This window comes from Heterodontus francisci, unplaced genomic scaffold (genome assembly GCF_036365525.1).
Source record: "Heterodontus francisci isolate sHetFra1 unplaced genomic scaffold, sHetFra1.hap1 HAP1_SCAFFOLD_1044, whole genome shotgun sequence".
Classification (NCBI taxonomy): Eukaryota; Metazoa; Chordata; class Chondrichthyes; order Heterodontiformes; family Heterodontidae; genus Heterodontus; species Heterodontus francisci.
This window is the reverse complement of record NW_027141116.1, coordinates 3,958-27,173: the sequence shown is the minus strand read 5'-3', so window position 1 is coordinate 27,173 and position 23,216 is coordinate 3,958. Positions and strand designations below refer to the sequence as shown.

The following is a 23,216-nucleotide window of genomic DNA, read 5'->3' as shown; positions in this document are numbered from 1 at the left end:
TTCTAGAATTGGCGGAGGCACAAGTGGGAGAGAATATTCTAGAATTGGCTGAGGAGCGTGTTGGAGGGCGTGTTATACAACAGGCGGAGGAGCAAGTGGGAGGGAATGTTCTAGAATTGGTGGAGGAGCAAGTGGGAGAGAATATTCTAGAATTGGCTGAGGAGCGTGTTGGAGGGCGTGTTATACAACAGGCAGATGAGCAAGCGGGAGGGAATGTTATAGAACAGGGAGTGGGCAAAAATCTTCTAGAACAGGGAGCCAAGCAAGTGGGAGAGAATCTTCTAGAACGGAGTGGGGCAGGTCAGATGGGACCTTATAGAATAGAAGGAAAGAATCAAATGGGAGAGAATCTTCTAGAAGAGGGAGAGTAGAGGGTGGGAGAGAATTTTCTAGATTTGGGGGAGTGGAGAGGGTGTGAGAGAATCTTCTAGAATCGGGAGAGAGGTGTGATGGGGCAGAATCTTCTAGAATGGGGAGGGAGGAGAGAGTGGGAGGTAATCTTTTAGAATAGGGAGGGAGGAGCAGGTTGGAGGGAATTCTTTGGAATAGCAGTAGAGGTTCCCAGGAATGCGAATGAGGGAATTGGTACCGGGGGAGGGGGGATGTGGGGGTTAATTGTCGCCATCACTATGTAATGCAGCACCTTTGTTGAACAGTTCTTTCTGTCTCCTTTCCCGGCAGTTCCTCCGAATGGGATCACATTGACGAAGATGAGCGAGCTGGGATGGTGCAGATGGAAGATGGGGAATTCTGGTAAGCACGGACGGGAGCTGTATTTCTCAAGAGGGATGTTGGGAAGGAAGGGGCCGAGGGAGTTTGTACGTTGTAGTGAAGAACATCAACTGATGAGCAGGAGATGGTCATCACAGGGAGAGAGGGAGGAGTGGGTTTCCTCTTCGAATTGTCCATCACAGGGAGAGAGGGAGGTGTGGGTGTCCTCTTCGAATTGTCTATCACAGGGAGAGAGGGAGGAGTGGGTTTCCTCTTCGAATTGTCCATCACAGGGAGAGAGGGAGGAGTGGGTTTCCTCTTCGAATTGTCTATCACAGGGAGAGAGGGAGGAGTGGGTGTCCTCTTCGAATTGTCCATCACAGGGAGAGAGGGAGGTGTGGGTTTCCTCTTCGAATTGTCCATCACAGGGAGAGAGGGAGGTGTGGGTGTCCTCTTCGAATTGTCCATCACAGGGAGAGAGGGAGGAGTGGGTTTCCTCTTCGAATTGTCCATCACAGGGAGAGAGGGAGGAGCGGGTTTCCTCTTCGAATTGTCCATCACAGGGAGAGAGGGAGGAGTGGGTTTCCTCTTCGAATTGTCCATCACAGGGAGAGAGGGAGGAGTGGGTTTCCTCTTCGAATTGTCCATCACAGGGAGAGAGGGAGGTGTGGGTTTCCTCTTCGAATTGTCTATCACAGGGAGAGAGGGAGGAGTGGGTGTCCTCTTCGAATTGTCTATCACAGGGAGAGAGGGAGGAGTGGGTTTCCTCTTCGAATTGTCCATCACAGGAAGAGGGGGAGGAGTGGGTTTCCTCTTCGAATTGTCCATCACAGGGAGAGAGGGAGGAGTGGGTTTCCTCTTCGAATTGTCCATCACAGGGAGAGAGGGAGGTGTGGGTTTCCTCTTCGAATTGTCCATCACAGGAAGAGGGGGAGGAGTGGGTTTCCTCTTCGAATTGTCCATCACAGGGAGAGAGGGAGGAGTGGGTTTCCTCTTCGAATTGTCCATCACAGGGAGAGAGGGAGGAGTGGGTTTCCTCTTCGAATTGTCCATCACAGGGAGAGAGGGAGGAGTGGGTTTCCTCTTCGAATTGTCCATCACAGGGAGAGAGGGAGGAGTGGGTTTCCTCTTCGAATTGTCCATCACAGGGAGAGAGGGAGGAGTGGGTTTCCTCTTCGAATTGTCCATCACAGGGAGAGAGGGAGGAGTGGGTTTCCTCTTCGAATTGTCCATCACAGGGAGAGAGGGAGGAGTGGGTTTCCTCTTCGAATTGTCCATCACAGGGAGAGAGGGAGGAGTGGGTTTCCTCTTCGAATTGTCCATCACAGGGAGAGAGGGAGGAGTGGGTTTCCTCTTCGAATTGTCCATCACAGGGAGAGAGGGAGGAGTGGGTTGCCTCTTCGAATTGTCCATCACAGGGAGAGAGGGAGGAGTGGGTTTCCTCTTCGAATTGTCCATCACAGGGAGAGAGGGAGGAGTGGGTTTCCTCTTCGAATTGTCCATCACAGGGAGAGGGGGCGGAGTGGGTTTCCTCTTCGAATTGTCCATCACAGGGAGAGAGGGAGGAGTGGGTTTCCTCTTCGAATTGTTCATCACAGGGAGAGAGGGAGGAGTGGGTTTCCTCTTCGAATTGTCCATCACAGGGAGAGAGGGAGGAGTGGGTTTCCTCTTCGAATTGTCCATCACAGGGAGAGAGGGAGGAGTGGGTTTCCTCTTCGAATTGTCCATCACAGGGAGAGAGGGAGGAGTGGGTTTCCTCTTCGAATTGTCCATCACAGGGAGAGAGGGAGGAGTGGGTTTCCTCTTCGAATTGTCCATCACAGGGAGAGAGGGAGGAGTGGGTTTCCTCTTCGAATTGTCCATCACAGGGAGAGAGGGAGGAGTGGGTTTCCTCTTCGAATTGTCCATCACAGGGAGAGAGGGAGGAGTGGGTTTCCTCTTCGAATTGTCCATCACAGGGAGAGAGGGGGGTGTGGGTTTCCTCTTTGAGTTGTCCATCACAGGGAGAGAGGGAGGAGCGGGTTTCCTCTTCGAATTGTCCATCACAGGGAGAGAGGAAGGAGTGGGTTTCCTCTTCGAATTGTCCATCACAGGGAGAGAGGGAGGAGTGGGTTTCCTCTTCGAATTGTCCATCACAGGGAGAGAGGGAGGAGTGGGTTTCCTCTTCGAATTGTCCATCACAGGGAGAGAGGGAGGTGTGGGTTTCCTCTTCGAATTGTCCATCACAGGGAGAGAGGGAGGAGTGGGTTTCCTCTTTGAGTTGTCCATCACAGGGAGAGAGGGAGGAGTGGGTTTCCTCTTCGAATTGTCCATCACAGGGAGAGAGGGAGGAGTGGGTGTCCTCTTCGAATTGTCTATCACAGGGAGAGAGGGAGGAGTGGGTTTCCTCTTCGAATTGTCCATCACAGGGAGAGAGGGAGGAGTGGGTTTCCTCTTCGAATTGTCTATCACAGGGAGAGAGGGAGGAGTGGGTGTCCTCTTCGAATTGTCCATCACAGGGAGAGAGGGAGGTGTGGGTTTCCTCTTCGAATTGTCCATCACAGGGAGAGAGGGAGGTGTGGGTGTCCTCTTCGAATTGTCCATCACAGGGAGAGAGGGAGGAGTGGGTTTCCTCTTCGAATTGTCCATCACAGGGAGAGAGGGAGGAGCGGGTTTCCTCTTCGAATTGTCCATCACAGGGAGAGAGGGAGGAGTGGGTTTCCTCTTCGAATTGTCCATCACAGGGAGAGAGGGAGGAGTGGGTTTCCTCTTCGAATTGTCCATCACAGGGAGAGAGGGAGGAGCGGGTTTCCTCTTCGAATTGTCCATCACAGGGAGAGAGGGAGGTGTGGGTTTCCTCTTCGAATTGTCTATCACAGGGAGAGAGGGAGGAGTGGGTGTCCTCTTCGAATTGTCTATCACAGGGAGAGAGGGAGGAGTGGGTTTCCTCTTCGAATTGTCCATCACAGGAAGAGGGGGAGGAGTGGGTTTCCTCTTCGAATTGTCCATCACAGGGAGAGAGGGAGGAGTGGGTTTCCTCTTCGAATTGTCCATCACAGGGAGAGAGGGAGGAGTGGGTTTCCTCTTCGAATTGTCCATCACAGGGAGAGAGGGAGGAGCGGGTTTCCTCTTCGAATTGTCCATCACAGGGAGAGAGGGAGGAGTGGGTTTCCTCTTCGAATTGTCCATCACAGGGAGAGAGGGAGGAGTGGGTTACCTCTTCGAATTGTCCATCACAGGGAGAGAGGGAGGAGTGGGTTTCCTCTTCGAATTGTCCATCACAGGGAGAGAGGGAGGAGTGGGTTACCTCTTCGAATTGTCCATCACAGGGAGAGAGGGAGGAGTGGGTTTCCTCTTCGAATTGTCCATCACAGGGAGAGAGGGAGGAGTGGGTTTCCTCTTCGAATTGTCCATCACAGGGAGAGAGGGAGGTGTGGGTTTCCTCTTCGAATTGTCCATCACAGGGAGAGAGGGAGGAGTGGGTTACCTCTTCGAATTGTCCATCACAGGGAGAGAGGGAGGAGTGGGTTTCCTCTTCGAATTGTCCATCACAGGGAGAGAGGGAGGTGTGGGTTTCCTCTTCGAATTGTCCATCACAGGGAGAGAGGGAGGAGTGGGTTTCCTCTTCGAATTGTCCATCACAGGGAGAGAGGGAGGAGTGGGTTTCCTCTTCGAATTGTCCATCACAGGGAGAGAGGGAGGAGTGGGTTTCCTCTTCGAATTGTCCATCACAGGGAGAGAGGGAGGAGTGGGTTTCCTCTTCGAATTGTCCATCACAGGGAGAGAGGGAGGAGTGGGTTTCCTCTTCGAATTGTCCATCACAGGGAGAGAGGGAGGAGTGGGTTTCCTCTTCGAATTGTCCATCACAGGGAGAGAGGGAGGTGTGGGTTTCCTCTTCGAATTGTCCATCACAGGGAGAGAGGGAGGAGTGGGTTACCTCTTCGAATTGTCCATCACAGGGAGAGAGGGAGGAGTGGGTTTCCTCTTCGAATTGTCCATCACAGGGAGAGAGGGAGGTGTGGGTTTCCTCTTCGAATTGTCCATCACAGGGAGAGAGGGAGGAGTGGGTTTCCTCTTCGAATTGTCCATCACAGGGAGAGAGGGAGGAGTGGGTTTCCTCTTCGAATTGTCCATCACAGGGAGAGAGGGAGGAGTGGGTTTCCTCTTTGAGTTGTCCATCACAGGGAGAGAGGGAGGAGTGGGTTTCCTCTTTGAGTTGTCCATCACAGGGAGAGAGGGAGGTGTGGGTTTCCTCTTCGAATTGTCCATCACAGGGAGAGAGGGAGGTGTGGGTTTCCTCTTCGAATTGTCCATCACAGGGAGAGAGGGAGGTGTGGGTTTCCTCTTCGAATTGTCCATCACAGGGAGAGAGGGAGGAGTGGGTTTCCTCTTCGAATTGTCCATCACAGGGAGAGAGGGAGGAGTGGGTTTCCTCTTCGAATTGTCCATCACAGGGAGAGAGGGAGGAGTGGGTTTCCTCTTCGAATTGTCCATCACAGGGAGAGAGGGAGGAGTGGGTTTCCTCTTCGAATTGTCCATCACAGGGAGAGAGGGAGGAGTGGGTTTCCTCTTCGAATTGTCCATCACAGGGAGAGAGGGAGGAGCGGGTTTCCTCTTCGAATTGTCCATCACAGGAAGAGGGGGAGGAGTGGGTTTCCTCTTCGAATTGTCCATCACAGGGAGAGAGGGAGGAGTGGGTTTCCTCTTCGAATTGTCCATCACAGGGAGAGAGGGAGGAGTGGGTTTCCTCTTCGAATTGTCTATCACAGGGAGAGAGGGAGGAGTGGGTTTCCTCTTCGAATTGTCCATCACAGGGAGAGAGGGAGGAGTGGGTTTCCTCTTCGAATTGTCCATCACAGGGAGAGAGGGAGGAGTGGGTTTCCTCTTCGAATTCTCCATCACAGGGAGAGAGGGAGGAGTGGGTTTCCTCTTCGAATTGTCCATCACAGGGAGAGAGGGAGGAGTGGGTTTCCTCTTCGAATTGTCCATCACAGGGAGAGAGGGAGGAGTGGGTTTCCTCTTCGAATTGTCCATCACAGGGAGAGAGGGAGGAGTGGGTTTCCTCTTCGAATTGTCCATCACAGGGAGAGAGGGAGGAGTGGGTTTCCTCTTCGAATTGTCCATCACAGGGAGAGAGGGAGGAGTGGGTTTCCTCTTTGAGTTGTCCATCACAGGGAGAGAGGGAGGAGTGGGTTTCCTCTTCGAATTGTCCATCACAGGGAGAGAGGGAGGAGTGGGTTTCCTCTTCGAATTGTCCATCACAGGGAGAGAGGGAGGAGTGGGTTTCCTCTTCGAATTGTCCATCACAGGGAGAGAGGGGGGTGTGGGTTTCCTCTTTGAGTTGTCCATCACAGGGAGAGAGGGAGGAGCGGGTTTCCTCTTCGAATTGTCCATCACAGGGAGAGAGGGAGGAGTGGGTTTCCTCTTCGAATTGTCCATCACAGGGAGAGAGGGAGGAGTGGGTTTCCTCTTCGAATTGTCCATCACAGGGAGAGAGGGAGGAGTGGGTTTCCTCTTCGAATTGTCCATCACAGGGAGAGAGGGAGGTGTGGGTTTCCTCTTCGAATTGTCCATCACAGGGAGAGAGGGAGGAGTGGGTTTCCTCTTTGAGTTGTCCATCACAGGGAGAGAGGGAGGAGTGGGTTTCCTCTTCGAATTGTCCATCACAGGGAGAGAGGGAGGAGTGGGTTTCCTCTTCGAATTGTCCATCACAGGGAGAGAGGGAGGAGTGGGTTTCCTCTTCGAATTGTCCATCACAGGGAGAGAGGGAGGAGTGGGTTTCCTCTTCGAATTGTCCATCACAGGGAGAGAGGGAGGAGTGGGTTTCCTCTTCGAATTGTCCATCACAGGGAGAGAGGGAGGTGTGGGTTTCCTCTTCGAATTGTCCATCACAGGGAGAGAGGGAGGTGTGGGTTTCCTCTTCGAATTGTCCATCACAGGGAGAGAGGGAGGAGTGGGTTTCCTCTTCGAATTGTCCATCACAGGGAGAGAGGGAGGTGTGGGTTTCCTCTTCGAATTGTCCATCACAGGGAGAGAGGGAGGAGTGGGTTTCCTCTTCGAATTGTCCATCACAGGGAGAGAGGGAGGAGTGGGTTTCCTCTTCGAATTGTCCATCACAGGGAGAGAGGGAGGAGTGGGTTTCCTCTTCGAATTGTCCATCACAGGGAGAGACTTCAGGTAAACTCACCGAGTTCCAACAGCTGTGTTCCCTGCCCACTGCCTCGGTTAAAGACATCTTTCCTCGAGGATGGAGATGAACCTGCAGTAGAACAGGTAGGATCCAGTTGTCCTCGGTAGATCTGGGAATGAAGTCCTCCTGAGAGAGTGTAAGGAGTTAGGGTCCAAATTAAAATGCAGAACCACACGGAATAATCTCTGGGTTGTTAGCCGAGGCCTGCGCCAATTGGCACAGGATCAAGTAGATTAGAGAATGAAACACGTGGCTCAAAGACTGGTGTGGGAGGAAGGAGTTTCAAATGATGAGGCACTGGTAGCAGTACTGGGGAAAGAGGGAGCTGTTCCATTACCATTTAAACCAAGCTGGGATCAGTGTCCGAGCAAATCGTATAACTAAACGAAACAAAATGATGGTGGGTAGGATCAGGTGAATGGAGATTTTGAAATTTAAAGAGACAGGTCGAGGCAATAGAACAGTCGAACAATGTCGGTAAAAGACGGGTAGAGTGGGAATGGGGAAGACACAGTTTAACAGTAACATTAACAGTACATCAGCAAATAATAGAGGTTAAAAAAAATCAAATCAAAGTGTATTTATCTGAATATGTCAAGCATTTGTAACAAGATATATGAATTAGTGGCACAAAGAGAGAGAAATGGTTTCGTTCTCATCATCATTATGGACACATGTTTACATAACCTTTCCAAAAGACAGAGGGACTGGAAAAGGAGGGATAACAAGGGTCAAACCAGAGATGGGTCTTGTTTACAGACCCCACGAATAGTAGTTATAGTATTGGACAGAGCATTAAGATAGAGATTATTGGAGCTTGTGACAAAGGCAATGCAATAATATCTCCCTCAGTACTGACCCTCTGACAGTGCAGCACTCCCTCAGTACTGACCCGCTGACAGTGCAGCACTCCCTCAGTACTGACCCGCTGACAGTGCAGCACTCCCTCAGTACTGACCCGCTGACAGTGCAGCACTCCCTCAGTACTGACCCTCTGACAGTGCAGCACTCCCTCAGTACTGACCCGCTGACAGTGCAGCACTCCCTCAGTACTGACCCTCTGACAGTGCAGCACTCCCTCAGTACTGACAACCGACAGTGCAGCACTCCCTCAGTACTGACCCGCTGACAGTGCAGCACTCCCTCAGTACTGACCCTCTGACAGTGCACCACTCCCTCAGTACTGACAACCGACAGTGCAGCACTCCCTCAGTACTGACCCGCTGACAGTGCAGCACTCCCTCAGTACTGACCCTCCCACAGTGCAGCACTCCCTCAGTACTGACCCTCCCACAGTGCAGCACTCCCTCAGTACTGACAACCGACAGTGCAGCACTCCCTCAGTACTGACCCTCTGACAGTGCAGCACTCCCTCAGTACTGACCCTCCGACAGTGCAGCACTCCCTCAGTACTGACAACCGACAGTGCAGCACTCCCTCAGTACTGACCCTCTGACAGTGCAGCACTCCCTCAGTACTGACAACCGACAGTGCAGCACTCCCTCAGTGCTGACCCTCTGACAGTGCAGCACTCCCTCAGTACTGACCCTCCAACAGTGCAGCACTCCCTCAGTACTGACAACCGACAGTGCAGCACTCCCTCAGTACTGACAACCGACAGTGCAGCACTCCCTCAGTACTGACCCGCTGACAGTGCAGCACTCCCTCAGTACTGACCCTCCCACAGTGCAGCACTCCCTCAGTACTGACCCTCCCACAGTGCAGCACTCCCTCAGTACTGACCCTCCCACAGTGCAGCACTCCCTCAGTACTGACAACCGACAGTGCAGCACTCCCTCAGTACTGACCCTCTGACAGTGCAGCACTCCCTCAGTACTGACCCTCCGACAGTGCAGCACTCCCTCAGTACTGACAACCGACAGTGCAGCACTCCCTCAGTACTGACCCTCTGACAGTGCAGCACTCCCTCAGTACTGACAACCGACAGTGCAGCACTCCCTCAGTGCTGACCCTCTGACAGTGCAGCACTCCCTCAGTACTGACCCTCCGACAGTGCAGCACTCCCTCAGTACTGACAACCGACAGTGCAGCACTCCCTCAGTACTGACAACCGACAGTGCAGCACTCCCTCAGTACTGACAACCGACAGTGCAGCACTCCCTCAGTACTGACAACCGACAGTGCAGCACTCCCTCAGTACTGACAACCGACAGTGCAGCACTCCCTCAGTACTGGCCCTCTGACAGTGCAGCACTCCCTCAGTACTGACAACCGACAGTGCAGCACTCCCTCAGTACTGACCCTCCGACAGCGCGGGACTCCCTCAGTACTGACAACCGACAGTGCAGCACTCCCTCAGTACTGACAACCGACAGTGCAGCACTCCCTCAGTACTGACCCTCCGACAGTGCAGCACTCCCTCAGTACTGACAACCGACAGTGCAGCACTCCCTCAGTACTGACCCTCCGACAGTGCAGCACTCCCTCAGTACTGACCCTCCGACAGTGCAGCACTCCCTCAGTACTGACCCTCCGACAGTGCAGCACTCCCTCAGTACTGACCCTCCCACAGTGCAGCACTCCCTCAGTACTGACCCTCCCACAGTGCAGCACTCCCTCAGTACTGACCCTCCCACAGTGCAGCACTCCCTCTGTACTGACCCTCCCACAGTGCAGCACTCCCTCGGTACTGACCCTCCCACATTGCAGCACTCCCTCAGTACTGACCCTCCGACAGTGCAGCACTCCCTCTGTACTGACCCTCCCACAGTGCAGCACTCCCTCAGTACTGACCCTCCGACAGTGCAGCACTCCCTCAGTACTGACAACCGACAGTGCAGCACTCCCTCAGTACTGACCCTCCGACAGTGCAGCACTCCCTCAGTACTGGCCCTCTGACAGTGCAGCACTCCCTCAGTACTGACAACCGACAGTGCAGCACTCCCTCAGTACTGGCCCTCTGACAGTGCAGCACTCCCTCAGTACTGACAACCGACAGTGCAGCACTCCCTCAGTACTGACTCTCCAACAGCGCGGGACTCCCTCAGTACTGACAACCGACAGTGCAGCACTCCCTCAGTACTGACAACCGACAGTGCAGCACTCCCTCAGTACTGACAACCGACAGTGCAGCACTCCCTCAGTACTGACAACCGACAGTGCAGCACTCCCTCAGTACTGACCCTCCGACAGCGCGGGACTCCCTCAGTACTGACCCTCCGACAGTGCAGCACTCCCTCAGTACTGACAACCGACAGTGCAGCACTCCCTCAGTACTGACCCTCCGACAGTGCAGCACTCCCTCAGTACTGACCCTCCCACAGTGCAGCACTCCCTCTGTACTGACCCTCCCACAGTGCAGCACTCCCTCGGTACTGACCCTCCCACATTGCAGCACTCCCTCAGTACTGACCCTCCGACAGTGCAGCACTCCCTCTGTACTGACCCTCCCACAGTGCAGCACTCCCTCAGTACTGACCCTCCGACAGTGCAGCACTCCCTCTGTACTGACCCTCCCACAGTGCAGCACTCCCTCAGTACTGACCCTCTGACAGTGCAGCACTCTGCTCAGTACTGACAACCGACAGTGCAGCACTCCCTCAGTACTGACCCTCCGACAGTGCAGCACTCCCTCAGTACTGACAACCGACAGTGCAGCACTCCCTCAGTACTGACCCTCCGACAGTGCAGCACTCCCTCAGTACTGACCCTCCCACAGTGCAGCACTCCCTCTGTACTGACCCTCCCACAGTGCAGCACTCCCTCGGTACTGACCCTCCCACATTGCAGCACTCCCTCAGTACTGACCCTCCGACAGTGCAGCACTCCCTCTGTACTGACCCTCCCACAGTGCAGCACTCCCTCAGTACTGACCCTCCGACAGTGCAGCACTCCCTCAGTACTGACAACCGACAGTGCAGCACTCCCTCAGTACTGACCCTCCGACAGTGCAGCACTCCCTCAGTACTGACAACCGACAGTGCAGCACTCCCTCAGTACTGACCCTCCGACAGTGCAGCACTCCCTCAGTACTGACCCTCCGACAGTGCAGCACTCCCTCAGTACTGACCCTCCGACAGTGCAGCACTCCCTCAGTACTGACCCTCCCACAGTGCAGCACTCCCTCAGTACTGACCCTCCCACAGTGCAGCACTCCCTCAGTACTGACCCTCCCACAGTGCAGCACTCCCTCTGTACTGACCCTCCCACAGTGCAGCACTCCCTCGGTACTGACCCTCCCACATTGCAGCACTCCCTCAGTACTGACCCTCCGACAGTGCAGCACTCCCTCTGTACTGACCCTCCCACAGTGCAGCACTCCCTCAGTACTGACCCTCCGACAGTGCAGCACTCCCTCAGTACTGACAACCGACAGTGCAGCACTCCCTCAGTACTGACCCTCCGACAGTGCAGCACTCCCTCAGTACTGGCCCTCTGACAGTGCAGCACTCCCTCAGTACTGACAACCGACAGTGCAGCACTCCCTCAGTACTGGCCCTCTGACAGTGCAGCACTCCCTCAGTACTGACAACCGACAGTGCAGCACTCCCTCAGTACTGACTCTCCAACAGCGCGGGACTCCCTCAGTACTGACAACCGACAGTGCAGCACTCCCTCAGTACTGACAACCGACAGTGCAGCACTCCCTCAGTACTGACAACCGACAGTGCAGCACTCCCTCAGTACTGACAACCGACAGTGCAGCACTCCCTCAGTACTGACAACCGACAGTGCAGCACTCCCTCAGTACTGACCCTCCGACAGCGCGGGACTCCCTCAGTACTGACCCTCCGACAGTGCAGCACTCCCTCAGTACTGACAACCGACAGTGCAGCACTCCCTCAGTACTGACCCTCCGACAGTGCAGCACTCCCTCAGTACTGACCCTCCCACAGTGCAGCACTCCCTCTGTACTGACCCTCCCACAGTGCAGCACTCCCTCGGTACTGACCCTCCCACATTGCAGCACTCCCTCAGTACTGACCCTCCGACAGTGCAGCACTCCCTCTGTACTGACCCTCCCACAGTGCAGCACTCCCTCAGTACTGACCCTCCGACAGTGCAGCACTCCCTCTGTACTGACCCTCCCACAGTGCAGCACTCCCTCAGTACTGACCCTCTGACAGTGCAGCACTCTGCTCAGTACTGACAACCGACAGTGCAGCACTCCCTCAGTACTGACCCTCCGACAGTGCAGCACTCCCTCAGTACTGACAACCGACAGTGCAGCACTCCCTCAGTACTGACCCTCCGACAGTGCAGCACTCCCTCAGTACTGACCCTCCCACAGTGCAGCACTCCCTCTGTACTGACCCTCCCACAGTGCAGCACTCCCTCGGTACTGACCCTCCCACATTGCAGCACTCCCTCAGTACTGACCCTCCGACAGTGCAGCACTCCCTCTGTACTGACCCTCCCACAGTGCAGCACTCCCTCAGTACTGACCCTCCGACAGTGCAGCACTCCCTCAGTACTGACAACCGACAGTGCAGCACTCCCTCAGTACTGACCCTCCGACAGTGCAGCACTCCCTCAGTACTGGCCCTCTGACAGTGCAGCACTCCCTCAGTACTGACAACCGACAGTGCAGCACTCCCTCAGTACTGACCCTCCCACAGTGCAGCACTCCCTCTGTACTGACCCTCCCACAGTGCAGCACTCCCTCGGTACTGACCCTCCCACATTGCAGCACTCCCTCAGTACTGACCCTCCGACAGTGCAGCACTCCCTCTGTACTGACCCTCCCACAGTGCAGCACTCCCTCAGTACTGACCCTCCGACAGTGCAGCACTCCCTCAGTACTGACAACCGACAGTGCAGCACTCCCTCAGTACTGACCCTCCGACAGTGCAGCACTCCCTCAGTACTGACAACCGACAGTGCAGCACTCCCTCAGTACTGACCCTCCGACAGTGCAGCACTCCCTCTGTACTGACCCTCCCACAGTGCAGCACTCCCTCAGTACTGGCCCTCTGACAGTGCAGCACTCCCTCAGTACTGACAACCGACAGTGCAGCACTCCCTCAGTACTGGCCCTCTGACAGTGCAGCACTCCCTCAGTACTGACAACCGACAGTGCAGCACTCCCTCAGTACTGACCCTCCAACAGCGCGGGACTCCCTCAGTACTGACAACCGACAGTGCAGCACTCCCTCAGTACTGACAACCGACAGTGCAGCACTCCCTCAGTACTGACCCTCCGACAGTGCAGCACTCCCTCAGTACTGACAACCGACAGTGCAGCACTCCCTCAGTACTGACCCTCCGACAGTGCAGCACTCCCTCAGTACTGACAACCGACAGTGCAGCACTCCCTCAGTACTGACCCTCCGACAGTGCAGCACTCCCTCAGTACTGACCCTCCCACAGTGCAGCACTCCCTCTGTACTGACCCTCCCACAGTGCAGCACTCCCTCGGTACTGACCCTCCCACATTGCAGCACTCCCTCAGTACTGACCCTCCGACAGTGCAGCACTCCCTCTGTACTGACCCTCCCACAGTGCAGCACTCCCTCAGTACTGACCCTCTGACAGTGCAGCACTCCCTCAGTACTGACAACCGACAGTGCAGCACTCCCTCAGTACTGACCCTCCGACAGTGCAGCACTCCCTCAGTACTGGCCCTCTGACAGTGCAGCACTCCCTCAGTACTGACAACCGACAGTGCAGCACGCCCTCAGTACTGACCCTCCGACAGCGCGGGACTCCCTCAGTACTGACAACCGACAGTGCAGCACTCCCTCAGTACTGACAACCGACAGTGCAGCACTCCCTCAGTACTGACAACCGACAGTGCAGCACTCCCTCAGTACTGACCCTCCGACAGTGCAGCACTCCCTCAGTACTGACCCTCCGACAGTGCAGCACTCCCTCAGTACTGACAACTGACAGTGCAGCACTCCCTCAGTACTGACCCTCCGACAGTGCAGCACTCCCTCAGTACTGACCCTCCGACAGTGCAGCACTCCCTCAGTACTGACAACCGACAGTGCAGCACTCCCTCAGTACTGACCCTCCGACAGTGCAGCACTCCCTCAGTACTGACCCTCCCACAGTGCAGCACTCCCTCTGTACTGACCCTCCCACAGTGCAGCACTCCCTCGGTACTGACCCTCCCACAGTGCAGCACTCCCTCAGTACTGACCCTCCGACAGTGCAGCACTCCCTCAGTACTGACCCTCCCACAGTGCAGCACTCCCTCAGTACTGACCCTCCGACAGTGCAGCACTCCCTCTGTACTGACCCTCCCACAGTGCAGCACTCCCTCTGTACTGACCCTCCCACAGTGCAGCACTCCCTCGGTACTGACCCTCCCACAGTGCAGCACTCCCTCAGTACTGACCCTCCGACAGTGCAGCACTCCCTCTGTACTGACCCTCCCACAGTGCAGCACTCCCTCAGTACTGACCCTCCGACAGTGCAGCACTCCCTCTGTACTGACCCTCCGACAGTGCAGCACTCCCTCAGTACTGACCCTCTGACAGTGCAGCACTCCCTCGGTACTGACCCTCCGACAGTGCAGCACTCCCTCAGTACTGACCCTCTGACAGTGCAGCACTCCCTCGGTACTGACCCTCTGACAGTGCAGCACTCCCTCAGTACTGACCCTCCGACAGTGCAGCACTCCCTCAGTACTGACCCTCCGACAGTGCAGCACTCCCTCAGTACTGACTCACCAACAGTTTTTTTTGGCCTTTATACCCCAGGCCCACTTCTGTACATATTTTTTAAAATCAAATAAATAAACAAAAAGCTCAAAATGCCATTCTCGGCGTCGACAATGCACTCCAGTCCCTGCGGTGTCCACTGGTCGCGGAAGGCCTCAAGCAGGAAGGTCCCTCCCACAATGATCCCTTGACTCAGAGACAGGGACACCGCCCGCTCGGTCTTCAGAAAGAACACAGCCTTCCCATACATCTTTGAGGCTGCAACAATGGCCGAGATGCCGACAACCTCGGCCATTGCCTTTACGCAGGCCTCAATAGACATGTTGGGGTGGGGATAGCTCTTCACCCCATGGCTGGATGTCAATAATTTAAAGGGTGACGGGGCCACGTGGGCAGCCACAGAAGCTGCAGCTGCGTAGGTAGTAGAGGGCCCCGCCACCGGTGATGAAGGGCTTGCCATGGGTCTAAGAGCTAAACCCACCCCAAATTGTGGGCTTGCACACCGAATATCAGAAGATATTGAAAATGTATTCACAAACAAACAACAGGTTAGGGGAGAGGCTGATGGAATAGAGGAGAGGTAAAGGCAGGCTGTAAGGGATGACTTGCTTTCTGGAGGTGGTGCTCACAACACACTTAAAACAGTCTTTGCACTTGGTCTTCTGGTTGGGGGAGGCGTCTTCACCTGGGTCAGCTGAAGTTGCCCAGGCACTATCTATCCCCTTCCGTCTGTTTAGCTGGGCAGCTTCAGCTGACCCAGCCTGGGCAATTGGGGGGGCGGCGGAGGGAGCTTTCCTGTGTGCTTGTGCAGCAGCACAGGTTCCTGTTGAATTGGCAGCCCCACCCCTTGTTGTTCCAGCCACTTGTTCCTCCCCCAACAGTCCAAAGTAAATTACTGGTGTTCAGCACCCACCTCCAGACAAAGCCTTGTTTCCAACAAAATGTCTCTTTCTTTACTGTAACAACAATTGTTGTTGAAGCTTTCCCTCTGCTCAGTGTAACTCCTCTCTCCACCTCTGCAACCTCCAACTACCACCAGCACTGTCAGCTGAGACTCGTTGCTGCAATCAGCAGTCAACACTCCAATTAGACAGCAGCCAACCCTGTTTTTTTTTTCAGGGAGCTTGACTCTGTATCTAATCCCATTTTTTTTTTTCTGTCGAGGGGGCCTTTATTCCTCAGGCCCCCTTTATATACACACTTATATTTTTAAAATAACTTTATTAAAACCAGATAAATAAACAAAAAACTCAAATTAAAATGCCATTCTCGGCGTCGACAATGCACTCCAGTCCCTGCGGTGCCCACCGGTCGCGGAAGGCCTCAAGCGTACCGGCGGACACCGCATGCTCCTTTTCCAGGGACACCCGGGCGCGAACGTAACCGCGGAAGAGGGGCAGGCAATCGGGGAGGACGGACCCCCCGACGGCCCGCAACCTGGACCTGTGAATTGCCACCTTGGCCAGGCCCAGGAGCAGACCAATGAGGAGATCCTCCTCCCGGCCCAAGCCCCTCCGCACCGGGTGCCCAAAGATCAGGAGGGTGGGACTGAAGTGCAGCCAAAACTTGAGGAGCAGCCCCTTCAGATACTCAAATAGGGGCTGCAACCTCGCACACTCCGTATAAATGTGGAACACGGACTCGTCCAGGCCGCAGAAAGTACAGCTGGCCTGGGAGTCCGTGAACCTACTTAAAAGTCTATTGCACGGGACTGCCCTGTGCAACACCCTCCACCCCAGGTCCCCGATGTAAAGGGGGAATACTCCCGCGTAGAGAGACCTCCATCGGGGTTTCCCCTCACCGCCAGATGGCAACACGGACCACCAGGGCGTGTCCGGCCGGCTGACTAGGGCGAGGAAGTGGAGAGTGTGCAGGAGCAGCCGGTACAGGAAACCCTTCAGCGCCGATTGGAATGGCATGGAAGGCATTTCCGAGAGTCGGCTCGGGTTGTGCGGGACCGGCTCCCGAGGAGGGTTTCGGGGCCTGGGTCCAATGAGCAGTTCCGGCCGAGCGGGGGTCAGCTCGGCCGGGATCGCTCCGCTCTCCCGAGCCCCCTCGCCACCCGCAGTGAGGGACGTCCCGGGGGTTTCAGCTACTCCTCCGCCCGCCGGACCGTCCCCAGAGTCGGCCGCCCGGACAGTCGAGGCGCTCTCCTCCGCCGGCGGGGGAGCGCCCTGACTGGAGGCGACCATGTTCCAGACTCGGAATAGATCCCGGTAAAAGACAGGCAACTCCCTCAGAGAGGCGCGGCTAACGGACTCCATCGGGAGCTGCGTGTCGTCTTGAAGGCAGTGACACTGGCGGAAAAAATACGTCGCCAGCGCACACCATCTGGGAGGACGCTCGACGTACAGGTATCTCTGCAGGGTCCGAAGGCGGAGAGTCACAGCCTGGGTGCGGACGCACACCAGCGACTGACCGCCCTCCTCGATCGGGAGACTCAGGACCGCGGCAGAGACCCAGTGTTTCCTCTTGCCCCAGAAGAAATCGACGAGTTTCTTCTGGATCTTGGTGGCAAATACAGGGGGCGGGGCCAAAGTGATCAACCGGTACCACAGCATGGAGGCCACCAGTTGGTTTATGACCAACGCTCGGCCCCTGTAGGAAAGCACTCGGAGCAGTCCTGTCCAGCGCCCCAGCCGAGCGGTGACTTTCACCTCCAACTCCTGCCAGTTTGCCGGCCAGGCTTCCTCAGTGGGGCTAAGGTGGACTCCCAGATAGAGGAGGTGCGTGGTGCTCCATGCAAAAGGTGTCATCTCCTCCGGCAGGGAGTCCACCCGCCACTGACCAACCAGGAGTCCGGAACATTTCTCCCAATTGATCCTCGCGGAGGACGCAGCAGAAAAGGTCTGCTGGCAGTCGCGCATCCTCCGCAAGTCAACGGGATCTGTGATTGCGAGGAGCACGTCGTCGGCGTAAGCCGAGAGGACGACCCGCATGGCCGGCTCGCGCAGAGCCAATCCCGTCAACCTCCTGCGAAGCAGGCACAGGAAGGGCTCCACGCAGATGGTATACAATTGGCCGGACATGGGATATCCCTGACGCACTCCTCTCCCAGAGCGAAGGGGCGCCGTCAAGGACCCGTTAACTTTGACTAGACACTCTGCGGCGGCGTATAAAAGTCGGACCAGGGCCACAAAATGCGGCCCGAGTCCAAAAGCGCGCAGAGTCCCGAAAAGGTAATCGTGATCCACCCTGTCGAACGCCTTCTCCTGATCGAGGGAGAGAAAGGCGACCGACTGACCAGTCCTCTGGGGAGTGTTTGATGGGGACAGTGTAGAGGGAGCTTTACTCTGTATCTGTACCTGTCCTGGGGAGTGTTTGATGGGGACAGTGTAGAGGGAGCTTTACTCTGTATCTGTACCTGTCCTGGGAGTGTTTGATGGGACAGTGTGGAGGGAGCTCTACTCTGTATCTGTACCTGTCCTGGGGAGTGTTTGATGGGGACAGTGTAGAGGGAGCTTTACTCTGTATCTGTACCTGTCCTGGGAGTGTTTGATGGGGATAGTGTAGAGGGAGCTTTACTCTGTATCTGTACCTGTCCTGGGAGTGTTTGATGGGGACAGTGTAGAGGGAGCTTTACTCTGTATCTGTACCTGTCCTGGGAGTGTTTGATGGGACAGTGTAGAGGGAGCTTTACTCTGTACCTGTACCTGTCCTGGGAGTGTTTGATGGGACAGTGTAGAGGGAGCTTTACTCTGTATCTGTACCTGTCCTGGGAGTGTTTGATGGGACAGTGTAGAGGGAGCTTTACTCTGTATCTGTACCTGTCCTGGGAGTGTTTGATGGGACAGTGTAGAGGGAGCTTTACTCTGTATCTGTACCTGTCCTGGGAGTGTTTGATGGGGACAGTGTAGAGGGAGCTTTACTCTGTATCTGTACCTGTCCTGGGAGTGTTTGATGGGGACAGTGTAAAGGGAGCTTTACTCTGTATCTGTACCTGTACTGGGAGTGTTTGATGGGGACAGTGTAGAGGGAGCTTTACTCTGTACCTGTACCTGTCCTGGGAGTGTTTGATGGGACAGTGTAGAGGGAGCTTTCCTCTGTATATGTACCTGTCCTGGGAGTGTTTGATGGGACAGTGTAGAGGAAGCTTTACTCTGTATCTGTACCTGTCCTGGGAGTGTTTGATGGGGACAGTGTAGAGGGAGCTTTACTCTGTATCTGTACCTGTCCTGGGAGCGTTTGATGGGGACAGTGTAGAGGGAGCTTTACTCTGTATCTGTACCTGTCCTGGGGAGTGTTTGATGGGGACAGTGTAGAGGGAGCTTTACTCTGTATCTGTACCTGTCCTGGGGAGTGTTTGATGGGACAGTGCAGAGGGAGCTTTACTCTGTATCTGTACCTGTCCTGGGAGTGTTTGATGGGACAGTGTCGAGGCAGCTTTACTCTGTATCTGTACCTGTCCTGGGAGTGTTTGATGGGACAGTGTAGAGGGAGCTTTACTTTGTATCTGTACCTGTCCTGGGAGTGTTTGATGGGACAGTGTAGAGGCAGCTTTACTCTGTATCTGTACCTGTCCTGGGAGTGTTTGATGGGACAGTGTAGAGGGAGCTTTACTTTGTATCTGTACCTGTCCTGGGAGCGTTTGATGGGGACAGTGTAGAGGGAGCTTTACTCTGTATCTGCACCTGTCCTGGGAGTGTTTGATGGGACAGTGTAGAGGGAGCTTTACTCTGTATCTGTACCTGTCCTGGGAGTGTTTGATGGGGACAGTGTAGAGGGAGCTTTACTCTGTATCTGTACCTGTCCTGGGAGTGTTTGATGGGGACAGTGTAGAGGGAGCTTTACTCTGTATCTGTACCTGTCCTGGGAGTGTTTGATGGGGACAGTGTAGAGGGAGCTTTACTCTGTATCTGTACCTGTCCTGGGGAGTGTTTGATGGGGACAGTGTAGAGGGAGCTTTACTCTGTATCTGTACCTGTCCTGGGAGTGTTTGATGGGGACAGTGTAGAGGGAGCTTTACTCTGTATCTGTACCTGTCCTGGGAGTGTTTGATGGGGACAGTGTAGAGGGAGCTTTACTCTGTATCTGTACCTGTCCTGGGGAGTGTTTGATGGGGACAGTGTAGAGGGAGCTTTACTCTGTATCTGTACCTGTCCTGGGAGTGTTTGATGGGGACAGTGTAGAGGGAGCTTTACTCTGTATCTGTACCTGTCCTGGGAGTGTTTGATGGGGACAGTGTAGAGGGAGCTTTACTCTGTATCTGTACCTGTCCTGGGGAGTGTTTGATGGGGACAGTGTAGAGGGAGCTTTACTCTGTATCTGTACCTGTCCTGGGGAGTGTTTGATGGGGACAGTGTGGAGGGAGCTTTACTCTGTATCTGTACCTGTCCTGGGGAGTGTTTGATGGGGACAGTATAGAGGGAGCTTTACTCTGTATCTGTACCTGTCCTGGGAGTGTTTGATGGGGACAGTGTAGAGGGAGCTTTACTCTGTATCTGTACCTGTCCTGGGAGTGTTTGATGGGGACAGTGTAGAGGGAGCTTTACTCTGTATCTGTACCTGTCCTGGGGAGTGTTTGATGGAACAGTGTAGAGGGAGCTTTACTCTGTATCTGTACCTGTCCTGGGAGTGTTTGATGGGGACAGTGTAGAGGGAGCTTTACTCTGTATCTGTACCTGTCCTGGGGAGTGTTTGATGGAACAGTGTAGAGGGAGCTTTACTCTGTATCTGTACCTGTCCTGGGAGTGTTTGATGGGGACAGTGTAGAGGGAGCTTTACTCTGTATCTGTACCTGTCCTGGGGAGTGTTTGATGGGGACATTGTGGAGGGAGCTTTACTCTGTATCTGTACCTGTCCTGGGAGTGTTTGATGGGACAGTGTGGAGGGAGCTTTACTCTGTATCTGTACCTGTCCTGGGAGTGTTTGATGGGGACAGTGTGGAGGGAGCTTTACTCTGTATCTGTACCTGTCCTGGGAGTGTTTGATGGGGACAGTGTGGAGGGAGCTTTACTCTGTATCTGTACCTGTCCTGGGAGTGTTTGATGGGGACAGTGTAGAGGGAGCTTTACTCTGTATCTGTACCTGTCCTGGGGAGTGTTTGATGGGGACAGTGTAGAGGGAGCTTTACTCTGTATCTGTACCTGTCCTGGGGAGTGTTTGATGGGGACAGTGTAGAGGGAGCTTTACTCTGTATCTGTACCTGTCCTGGGGAGTGTTTGATGGAACAGTGTAGAGGGAGCTTTACTCTGTATCTGTACCTGTCCTGGGGAGTGTTTGATGGAACAGTGTAGAGGGAGCTTTACTCTGTATCTGTACCTGTCCTGGGAGCGTTTGATGGGGACAGTGTAGAGGGAGCTTTACTCTGTATCTGTACCTGTCCTGGGGAGTGTTTGATGGGACAGTGTAGAGGGAGCTTTACTCTGTATCTGTACCTGTCCTGGGGAGTGTTTGATGGGGACAGTGTAGAGGGAGCTTTACTCTGTATCTGTACCTGTCCTGGGGAGTGTTTGATGGGGACAGTGTAGAGGGAGCTTTACTCTGTATCTGTACCTGTCCTGGGAGTGTTTGATGGGGACAGTGTAGAGGGAGCTTTACTCTGTATCTGTACCTGTCCTGGGAGTGTTTGATGGGGACAGTGTAGAGGGAGCTTTACTCTGTATCTGTACCTGTCCTGGGAGCGTTTGATGGGGACAGTGTAGAGGGAGCTTTACTCTGTATCTGTACCTGTCCTGGGGAGTGTTTGATGGGGACAGTGTAGAGGGAGCTTTACTCTGTATCTGTACCTGTCCTGGGGAGTGTTTGATGGGGACAGTGTAGAGGGAGCTTTACTCTGTATCTGTACCTGTCCTGGGAGTGTTTGATGGGACAGTGTAGAGGGAGCTTTACTCTGTATCTGTACCTGTCCTGGGAGTGTTTGATGGGGACAGTGTAGAGGAGCTTTACTCTGTATCTGTACCTGTCCTGGGGAGTGTTTGATGGGACAGTGTAGAGGGAGCTTTACTCTGTATCTGTACCTGTCCTGGGGAGTGTTTGATGGGGACAGTGTAGAGGGAGCTTTACTCTGTATCTGTACCTGGTCCTGGGGAGTGTTTGATGGGGACAGTGTAGAGGGAGCTTTACTCTGTATCTGTACCTGTCCTGGGGAGTGTTTGATGGGGACAGTGTAGAGGGAGCTTTACTCTGTATCTGTACCTGTCCTGGGAGTGTTTGATGGGGACAGTGTAGAGGGAGCTTTACTCTGTATCTGTACCTGTCCTGGGAGCGTTTGATGGGGACAGTGTAGAGGGAGCTTTACTCTGTATCTGTACCTGTCCTGGGGAGTGTTTGATGGGACAGTGTAGAGGGAGCTTTACTCTGTATCTGTACCTGTCCCTGGGGAGTGTTTGATGGGGACAGTGTAGAGGGAGCTTTTACTCTGTATCTGTACCTGTCCTGGGAGTGTTTGATGGGACAGTGTAGAGGGAGCTTTACTCTGTATCTGTACCTGTCCTGGGAGTGTTTGATGGGGACAGTGTAGAGGGAGCTTTACTCTGTATCTGTACCTGTCCTGGGAGCGTTTGATGGGGACAGTGTAGAGGGAGCTTTACTCTGTATCTGTACCTGTCCTGGGAGCGTTTGATGGGACAGTGTAGAGGGGAGCTTTACTCTGTATCTGTACCTGTCCTGGGAGTGTTTGATGGGACAGTGTGGAGGGAGCTCTACTCTGTATCTGTACGTGTCCCTGGGGAGTGTTTGATGGGACAGTGTAGAGGGAGCTTTACTCTGTATCTGTACCTGTCCTGGGAGTGTTTGATGGGACAGTGTAGAGGGAGCTTTACTCTGTATCTGTACCTGTCCTGGGGAGCGTTTGATGGGGACAGTGTAGAGGGAGCTTTACTCTGTATCTGTACCTGTCCTGGGGAGTACACTGTATTGTGTGTAACATGGTGTCCTGGATCTCTTCGCCCAGGATGGCTTTCTCGGAGTTCCTGAGACAGTATTCCCGGCTCGAGATCTGTAACCTGACCCCAGACACACTGGAAGATGATGATTTGAAGAAGTGGAATATGTCTGTGTTTAATGGCTCCTGGAGAAGGGGAAGTACTGCAGGGGGATGTCGCAACAATCCGGGTGAGTGAGCTGAGTACCAGACACTTCATCACCAATCACACACTGCACACTCTCTCCAGCTCGCTCTCTCTCTCCATCCCTCTCTCTCTCTCCATCCCTCTCTCTCTCCATCCCTCTCTCTGCCCTAAACCCCTCTCTCTCCCTGCCCTACCCCCTCTCTCACTCCCTGTCCTACCCCCTCTCTCTCTCCCTGTCCTACCCCCCTCTCTCTCTCCCTGTCCTACCCCCTCTCTCTCTCCCTGCCCTACCCCCCTCTCTCTCTCCCTGTCCTACCCCCTCTCTCTCTCCCTGCCCTACCCCCTCTCTCTCTCCCTGTCCTACCCCCCTCTCTCTGCACTAAACCCCTCGCTCTCCCTGTCCTACCCCCTCTCTCTCTCTCTGCACTACAACCCCCCTCTCTCTGCACTAAACCCCTCTCTCTCCCTGCCCTACCCCCTCTCTCTCTCCCTGCCCTACCCCCTCTCTCTCTCCCTGCCCTACCCCCCTCTCTCTGCCCTACCCCCCCTCTCTCTCTCCTCTCTGCCCTACCCCCTCTCTCTCTCCCTGCCCTACCCCCTCTCTCTGCACTAAACCCCTCTCTCTCCCTGCCCTACCCCCTCTCTCTCTCTCCTGCCCTACCCCCCCTCTCTCTGCCCTACCCCCTCTCTCTCTCT

At 54.7% G+C, this 23,216-nt stretch overlaps 1 protein-coding gene across 1 annotated transcript in view; it reads left to right on the top strand.

The window, feature by feature from the left end:
• LOC137362157 (calpain-1 catalytic subunit-like) overlaps window positions 1-22,563 on the top strand; it is a gene marked incomplete at its 3' end in the record, with an annotated part of 112,228 nt that extends 89,665 nt beyond the window's left edge. The window contains exons 11-12 of the mRNA XM_068026642.1: window positions 682-753; window positions 22,403-22,563. Of these exons, the coding sequence (XP_067882743.1) occupies window positions 682-753; window positions 22,403-22,563 (233 nt within the window). The remainder of the gene's footprint in view (window positions 1-681; window positions 754-22,402) is intronic.
• Window positions 22,564-23,216: the final 653 nt, after the last annotated feature.